Source organism: Nelusetta ayraudi, unplaced genomic scaffold, assembly GCF_046127955.1.
Source record: "Nelusetta ayraudi isolate G7.1 ecotype Tasmania unplaced genomic scaffold, CSIRO-AGI_Nayr_v1 ptg000195l, whole genome shotgun sequence".
Classification (NCBI taxonomy): Eukaryota; Metazoa; Chordata; class Actinopteri; order Tetraodontiformes; family Monacanthidae; genus Nelusetta; species Nelusetta ayraudi.
This window is the reverse complement of record NW_027466244.1, coordinates 534951-543716: the sequence shown is the minus strand read 5'-3', so window position 1 is coordinate 543716 and position 8766 is coordinate 534951. Positions and strand designations below refer to the sequence as shown.

General features: G+C 48.8%; 1 protein-coding gene across 1 annotated transcript; it reads left to right on the top strand.

Moving 5' to 3' along the window:
* The first annotated feature begins 1703 nt into the window (after window positions 1-1703).
* LOC142881428 (cytohesin-2-like) lies at window positions 1704-8556 on the top strand. The gene is made up of 13 exons (XM_076015713.1): window positions 1704-1867; window positions 2344-2426; window positions 2661-2725; window positions 3573-3639; window positions 4787-4905; window positions 4989-5069; window positions 5843-5955; window positions 6037-6185; window positions 6804-6915; window positions 7037-7113; window positions 7198-7269; window positions 7361-7509; window positions 7950-8556. Exons 1-13 carry the CDS (start codon window positions 1828-1830, stop codon window positions 8044-8046), a joined length of 1224 nt encoding a protein of 407 aa, XP_075871828.1. The 5' UTR covers window positions 1704-1827; the 3' UTR covers window positions 8047-8556.
* The last annotated feature ends 210 nt before the right edge of the window (window positions 8557-8766 follow it).

Here is an 8766-nt window from a genome sequence, read left to right as displayed (position 1 = left end):
AAAAGACCATGAGTGAAAAATCTGTAGCCAGTCTGGTATTCAGTTCTAATAATACATCCATGGGTCGATCACTGTTCGGCTTCATCTTCAGCCGTCAGAAACGGAGCGAGACGAAACACAGCAGGAGTAGGAGTCTCTCTCTCTCTCTCTCTCATCGGTGCACCTGCAATTTATTCCTGCAATTTATTCCACAGCTCCGGCGACTAATGTGTTTTTTTTCTCTTCTCTCACGCTGATGTGTGATGGCCGTCGGAGCGGTTTGGCTCTGATTGGAGGATGGTGGGCTGTCAGTGTGTGTGTGTGTGTGTGTGTGGGGGGGGGGCGGGGGGGGTCACCACACATATATCCAAGAAGTTTGGTGCAGGTGGGTCAGATGATTTTCTTTCTCTACTTGGTGCCTCCACACTCCGCAGGCCCACCTTTAAAGGGCCGCCGTCGCGGGCACAACGTTCTCTGTGACTCACAATCGCGTCGACGTGACTCATGCATCCCCGCGTCACCACCGGCTGCCGTTGTGGGGCGAAAAAAAACCACCGGCTGCCTTTTTTCTGTCGTTTCCTTCACCCTGAACCTTTTCCCTGCCCACTGCAGGCGGCTGTTTGTTCGCTTGTTCACTAATTGAATCATTGATTTAATGTTTGTCTGCGAAGACTCATTGTTGTCGTACATTAGCCTTCAAATTTGTGGTAAATTTCATTCAAAGAATTCCCACGTGTCGTGTTTAAACGCATTCAAACACAGATTAATGATGGGAAATCATCGATGACTGTGGTTGGGCCACTAGGTGGGGCTTCACATTCACAAACCAAAGCACTGTGTGTGGTGTTCAGCCTGTTTCCTCGCTGCTTCATCACAGCGCCGGGCACATCTCACCAAGCTGGGATGTGGTTGAAACAAAAGCAGTGAGGGAAAGTGAGAGATGCGGTAAATACCTGCGACAGCAGAGCCGGCTGTTCAGATCTTCCCTCTGAAGTCCCACAGTGTCTCTGACGTTTGAGCTGAGAGCTGAGAGGGAAATTAAAACTGCTGTTTATCAGAAATGTGCTTTTTGACATTCCAAAATGAGACGTTTCATTCCGCTGCTTCCTCTCTACAAATGAGTCTGGCGACACCCACAGGTACACAGGAAACAGGTGGAACTAATGGGGGGGCGGAGCCAAACAATCAGGAACCGAGAGGAAAGGAAGCAAAGCATTTTCTGATCAGCAGACAGAGGAAGCGATCGTTGCGCTGCTGAATGGAGCGGTTTCACAACCCACCGCCGCCCTCTCCTATCCTACAATGCACTGAGGCCCATTTTCCTCCAGAGAGAGAGAGTTGAAGTCTGAAGTCGGCTGAAATGAATATAAAACATAGCAAAGCTATGAACAGACGCAATGCCCAGAGACTAAATCAATAGAATAAGAAAATAAGTCATGGAATTTTGCAATTAAAGAAAAATATCTACAGCTACTAAAGTGGCACTCAGCTGTCAGAGAGGGATGGTTGATATTGCACTCACTCACTCACTCTCTTTGTTTGTTTGTTTGTTTGTCTCTCACTGAGCCAGTGTGTTCAAAGAGCTGCTGGCTCTGGGGGACAAAAACTCTTTCTGAGTCTGTTGGTTCTGGTTTTGTGCGCCCTGGAGCATCTGCCAGGGGCGTTTCTGCACTTTTCGTCATCGGACGCGTCGCAGTGGGAGGGAAAAAAAAGCGAGCAATGTGCTGAGGGAGCTGCTGAGTGCGGTGGGGGAGAGGAGCAGCGGTGTTCGGGCACGGCAGCCCGCCGACGCTCCACTCGTCTCATTTCCTGCCCAGCTGCCGAGCGTTCAGCACCGTCGACCGAAACATGGAGATACGCAGGAAGGACAGCTTCCTCTGGGGCAGAGGTAGGTGCTCTTCCTCGCCGTCACTGTTGTTGTTGTTGTTGTTGTTATTGTTGTTGTTAATATCAGTGTTAATGTTGCAGAACATCCAGGGGTCTCTGGTGGTGGAGTTCTTGTGCTGGGAAAAATGTTGCTCTTCATAGCAGCGGGAGGAGCAGCTCCTCTGTTCCGGGCTCACCTGTGTTCTGTTCACACCTGGGTTCTGTTCTGGGGGGTCTTTGGCGATGTTCACGGCAAAGTCGCGCAAAACGCTGGAACCCAATGCTGTAGCTAAAGGAGTGAAGCCATCCGGGGGGGGGTTGGGGAAGAAAACAGAGGAAAAGGAAGAGAAAGAGTTATTTTTACCCCTGCCCGTCTTTCACAATCCCATTCAAGGTTTTCGCAACCGCTGCTGAGCTCTGCTAAGTCGATGCTAATGTCCACTGTGGTCTGATCTTCAACTCTGCCTGTTGACTCAGTGCTGACTTGTTGCCCTGCAGCGCCGATCAAGCTGCTGCCCGGACACAGGAAGCAGCAGGAACTCATCCAGAGCCGCGGGTCGGGGACCAACGATGACACCCAGGTGGTTAAACTTTTCCTCCTCAAGGTCACCATGACATTGATTTGCCTGTCGCTCTCCACATGCCATCTTTTATGAGTTTATTTTTTTTATCTTTCGGGTTGAGTCTCTGAGTTCTGCCTATGGAAAAAAAAAAATTAAAAAAAAATTCAGAATATCCACTCATGCCGCGTCACCTATCACCGATAAAACTCTGTCTGACGTCAGCGTCCTCTTTCCCAACCTGCTTCCTGCTAGAAGCCGAACCTGGACGTGGATCGCGTCACGCCGGATGAGCGCAGCGCCGACGTCAGAGAGCAGAAGTGAGTTGCAGTCCGGCCAGAGTTCCCATAGGTCAACTGAAGGCATCTTCCTCTTTGGTGGTTTCTGCGAGGCTGCGGTCCGGACACCCACTGCTCAGTGACCTCAGTCAACAGTCAGAACAGCATCCGTTCAGTGGAAAACTCATGATGACAAGAAGTTTAGCATTTAGCAGAAGATTCAAATCTGTGCGCTTGCATCACGCAGCTACTTCATGTCGACATTGTAAATCCTCAGAGTACATGAATGTGACTTTTCTTTATTTTGAAATGACTTGTAACCCACATCTTTTAGATCGCCGGTTTTGTCGCTCATTATGTGACTTTGACAGGCTAATTTAGCCAGCAGCTAATCAGAAAAAGCACAGTAATCCCACTAATTAATTTGCCCATTCAGTGTCAGAATTCATTTAAGATTTTTTTTTTCATGAAAAGTTTTAATTCAATGTTAAAACTTCTATCTGCCATTGCTCACAGTGCAGCCATCACTTTAGCTTGCACCTTCAGTCGTTTCATATGATTCTTATGCGTGTTGATGGTGAAATCTAAAAGAAATGCTTCTGGGTGAACCGTGTTGTTGTGCTAATAATACTAGCTGTTAGCGTTGTGCTAACTATACAGCCATCACCTTAGCAAACAAGTCTTTAAAGCCGTTTCGCTGCTTGACAATTTCGACTATTCATACACAGTTTAGGGTTAGCTTTCACATTTAGCTTAGCTGAGTTGTTCCGTGTGACTCGACTGAAGAAAATTGTTATGATGATTGAGGTTGACAATTTTCATTGCTTTTCACTGTGTTTTTTTTTTATTTTTTTATTTTTTTTTAACAAAAGAAATGTGTCTTTCACAGTAAAAATGTCATGAGATGCCGAAAATTCTTACGTGGGAAAAAGAAATTCAACATGGACCCCAAAAAGGTGAGTTTTTAAATACGTTTTTAGTACTTGTCTTTGTGTGTGTGTGTGTGTGTGTGTGTGTGTGTGCGTGTGTGTGTGCGTGTGTGCGTGCGTGCGTGTCAATTTACTTCATGCCTTGTTGAAGCTGTATGACTGGCACGGAAACAGAATTCAGAAAAGGAAGTGGCAGTGAAGTTGCTCATAAGCTCAGACTGAAAAGAGTGTTGACCCGAGTCAGACCTCAAGTTCCTCCAAGACGAACAAACAGAAAGTAACGAGCGAGACCTCAACTCAGACCCACTTCAGCTGCTCTGGATAAAAATGTCGACAAGGTGACAGTACGTGTGTGTGTGTGTGTGTGTGTGTGTGTGTGTGCGTGTGTGTGCATTTGCACCAAGGGATCAACTCGCACGCCTGCACACACACGCGAAGCAAAGAGCGAAGAAGAAAACCGCATCCTGTTCCCCGAATAGGAGCAGAAGCTGCTGCACCGCAGCGCCACTTCTGCTTCGTCCGTCCTCCGCAGCGTCTTCGTCTCCTCGCAGTGAGTGGGAGGTCAGCCAGGTTGAGAGGGTGGCAGAGCCGAGGGGCCTCTCAAGTGCACTCGGCAGGAGCGCACACGCTGATGAGTCGCTCCGGCTGAGATCTCCTTGGAGATTGACGGGCGGAAACTTCTCACGATTTGTTTTTGGTGACTTTTAATGTCCGGTCGTCTCCTGAAGCTGAAGCCAAACTGTTTTCAACTTGGCCTTGAAAGGAACCACTTGCACAGAACTGAACACAGAATTGAAAAAAAAAAACAACAACAATCATGTTCACTGCGACGCGCCTCTTCCACATCTGTAGCTGCGAGCAGACACCGGTGGATGCTAACAGTAGCGTAACATGCTAAAATTGTGGCCTAAACTGCAATTTACAGAAAAGCAACAACAACAACAACAACATCATCCTCAAGTTGGCAATATTCTGGACTCAACACCTGCAACATCTAGTGGTGATCTGGGAGATTGCACCTAGCCATTTGAAATTGTTTTTTTTCCCCCCCGTGAATCGGACGGTGCCAGAGCCGACTGTGGCTTCCTGCCTCAACCTCCATATACAGAATGTGGCCGAGTGTCGACATTCGCGTGTGTGATCGAACCAAACCTTGGTTTGGATGTGAACGCAGGGGGTCCAGTACCTGGTGGAGAACAGCCTGCTGGAGAAGAAGCCTCCATCGGTGGCCACGTTCCTGTACAAGGAGGAGGGGCTGAACAAGACCGCCATCGGCAACTTCCTGGGGGAGAGGTAGACACACACACACACACACACAGAAAACATCAGAAACAACTCTGGCACTCTCTCGACCTTCTTCACTCTCTGTGCCTCAGGGAGGAGTTTCACCTGGAGACCCTGAAGGCCTTCGTGGACCTGCACGAGTTCTCGGACCTGAATCTGGTTCAGGCTCTCAGGTTTGTTGAGTCCAAAAAGACCACAAGGGAAAATAAAACAACATGTACTGCAAACAGGAGACCGGTTCAACTGTGTTTGTTGTGTCTTCAGTTTTCAGAGGTTTGTGTCTTTCTTTTGTTCACACAAGGGCTCTGTTTGTCCTACCTTGACGTGTTTCGGCAGAGCTTCCTCCTTCCTCAGGAGTGTCACTTGGTGTGACTCTACTTTATCAGCTCATCTTACAAAGGTGTCACCAACCTGTCAGATTTGGCAGGTCGGTCACGCCCCCTGCTGTCTGTTGGCCTCTCCAGGATGCTGCTCCAGCTGTGAGAGAGCACGGAGGCCGCCTCGTCTCAGTTCATCGTCCCCGGGCCCCGTCTCCTTATTTCAATGGCCTCCCTCATCCAACGCTGGTGTTTGTGTTGTCTTCTGTGTGGATGACTTTGGCAATGTCCCAGATTGAAATAAGGAGACGAGGCCCGGGGAAGAGGAACCGGGACGAGGGAGCCTACCTGCTCCCTCACACCTGGAGCAGCATCCTGGAGAGGCCAACAGACAGTGGGAGGCGTGACACACCCGTCAACAAGCTGGTCAAACATCAGCTGACAAAGACGAGTCACACATGCCACCAAGTGACACTTCGAAAGAAAGGCAGAAGCTCTGCCAAAACAAGTCGCGGTAGGACAAACAGAGCCCTTGTCTCAGCAAAAGAAAGACACAAACCTGTGGAAACTGAAGACATCATGAAGACAATGCAAGTAGCCAAGCAGGAGACTGACCTGTTATCTTGCAGGCAGTTCCTGTGGAGTTTCCGTCTGCCGGGAGAAGCTCAGAAGATCGACAGGATGATGGAGGCCTTCGCCAGCCGCTACTGCGACTGCAACCCCGGTGTCTTCCAGTCCACAGGTCCCGACCTTCCTCACCCACCAGGCCGCCGCCCAGCTAGCCTCAGGACTCCAGCTAACTCTGGCCCCTCCCCCTCCACAGACACCTGCTACATCCTGTCGTTTGCCGTCATCATGCTCAACACCAGCCTGCACAACCCCAATGTGAAGGACAAGCCCAGTCTGCACTGCTTCATCTCCATGAACAGGGGCATCAACAACGGCGCTAACCTGCCCGCTGAGCTGCTAACGGTTAGCCGCAGAGCCTTCATCTCTCATTTTTTACTGCCGCTGAAGAAAGGATGTTTTGTTGCCTTGCTCTTTATTCCATTTATTCATTTTGCTGATTCTGTTGATGGGGTCCTGAGCGAATGCAAGATGAATGCAAAAACAAATCGACTTACTTGAAACTTTTTCACCCGCTTCTGCACGAACGTGCATGTGTCAAAAACCTTCTATAACATTTAGCTCCACTCCGCTCCACGTGCTTTAATCAGCCTCTGGGTGGGGAGAATATTTTTCATTTGTTTTTTTTTTCTCCTCTTTTTGGAGGAAACAAGGCTGAAACAAGATTTTTTTTTTTTCATAAAAAGCCACATTACTAACTAACGCACTAACTAAAACAGAGCTTCCAAGCTGCACTGCACTTTGCTGCCCCCCCGGGGTCTCACCCTGTGTTAACAGCTTTGAATGTCACGTCGTCGCTGGCCCCAAAACACACGGAGCCAACAAGCCGCTGTCTGGTGATTCACTTTGGATAATGTCACTGGTGCGATCAAACAGAGTGAAAAAAACACATACGGTTGACTTGTTATGTTGAAGGTGGCATTTATTTGTTTTTTTCCCTCCATCTCTCCAAAACAATTCCAGAAACTGTACGCTAGCATCCGCAGCGAGCCCTTCAAAATCCCGGAGGACGACGGGAACGACCTCACACTGACCTTCTTTAACCCGGACAGGGAGGGCTGGCTTCTCAAAATGGGTGAGACAACAATACAAAAACAAAACAAGGAAAAAAACAAACAAACAAAAACAGGAAGTGCTTTTTCTCCATATCTTTACTCAATATAAAGTTTGGATTTCCGGGTTTTTTTTTTTTGAAGGTGGCCGAGTAAAAACTTGGAAGAGGCGGTGGTTCATCTTGACGGACAGCTGCTTGTACTACTTTGAGTACACCACCGTGAGTTCAAAACTAACATACTGAAACAGGCCGCCTCACGGTGGCCGGGAAGGCTAATTGCATCTGAGCCATCTCCTCCCGCAGGACAAAGACCCGATCGGGATCATTCCCCTGGAGAACCTGTGCGTCCGGACGCTGCAAGACGCAGGAAAACCGGTAGCTGCTGCTGCTGCTGCTGCTGAATGACTTTCTGACTGCCGACTGTTTCACCGGGCTAACTCTCTGGTTGCTATGTGTGTCGCGACAGTATTGCCTGGAGCTGTTCAACCCCAACGGGCAAAAGATCAAGGCCTGCAAGACGGAGAACAAAGGCCGGGTGGTGCAGGGCAAACACCAGTCGTACAAGCTGAGCGCCGCCAGCCAAAACGAGCGGGACAGCTGGATCGACGCCATCAGGTGGGAGTGCGCGGTAGTGCGGCTGATTGCCGGGGCAAAGTGCTAAAGCAAAATTGAAAAAGAATTGAAACGTCATAACCGGAAAGCTAAAAGAGGACAGTTGATGTAATAAAATCAAGCGAAGTACAGAAGAGTCCCTCTGGTGGTGAACTGCAGTACTGCATGTAAAAATAGAAAATTCTCCCGCTATCGATGTTATATAAAAAAGGGAAGTCTTTGTTGTAAAAACTGAATATAAATGTGCAATTTCTATTGCTACAGATAGTTGTTGCTCAAACTCATTAGCGATGCGATTCAACGAAAAGCTGCCAAAGTTCGTGACCGTCTGAGAACACCTTTCGCCGTTACGCTAAAAGACGGCCGAGGACGTTTCGAGAACAACTTTTCAGCGCGTTAACTCTCGATGGAGCGGCGCTTTGAGTCTCGATCTGCTCTCCCAGCACGAGTGTCACCAGGAACCCCTTCAGCGACCTGATGTCTCTGCGGCGGAAGAAGGTCATCAGCCCGGCGCCGTCTCCACCGCCACCGCAGAGCTGAAGTGCACGCAGTCTTCAGAGGGACGGACGGAGGAGAAGAAACGTTTATGCAACGTTCCGAAGAAACACGCGGCCGGGCAGCAACTCCTTGGAAACCACGTTTCCACGCAACGACAACATCTTTGTTTCTGTTTACAGCAGTGGCTGAAGGGCAGAGTGTGTGGTTGTTTGTTTGGGGTTTTTTTCGGGGGGCGGGGGGGGGAGCGGGGTGTTTGGGGGAGGGGCCCGGCCTTCCTTGCGAGCGCCGCTGCAGGTGAAAAGGATGTGGTTCAAGGCACCAAAGACTCTGCAGCAAAAAAAAAAAATAAAGGCGCAGCAGGAAGACGGCAGAAAACCACAGCAAGAAAGCAGCTGCACTTTGCCTCAGTGACACATGTAAATATGTATATATTTTTTTTTAAAAAGTGTTTTATAAAAGTTTGAAAGAAGTTTCCAATATTAAGTTATACGGATGATATATTATATTGCACAGCGTGTTGACCGTTAATAAAAATGAGTTTTATTTTTCTGAGCCCTTTTTTTTTACGCTTCATTTGCCAGCTTTACACATTTGGGAAATAATCAGGCAATCATTAAATGACTCTTCTGGCCATAGACTTCCTCCAGCAGATGGCGCCGCTGCATCGCTTTCGTCAACGTGTTCAGCCACTGTTGTCCTTCGGTTGCTTCCACTGACACTGTTCAGTCCCAGTCTGTGACTCCACACTGCCACCTGCTGGCT

Bases quoted from the DNA above. Each gene is read 5' to 3' on its own strand.
- LOC142881428 (XM_076015713.1), top strand. From the start codon at position 1,828: ATGGAGATACGCAGGAAGGACAGCTTCCTCTGGGGCAGAG. The intron at 3,640-4,786 runs GTGAGTTTTTAA...ATGTGAACGCAG, and splicing joins TCAACATGGACCCCAAAAAG to GGGGTCCAGTACCTGGTGGA. The intron at 6,916-7,036 runs GTGAGACAACAA...TTTTTTTTGAAG, and splicing joins GGGCTGGCTTCTCAAAATGG to GTGGCCGAGTAAAAACTTGG.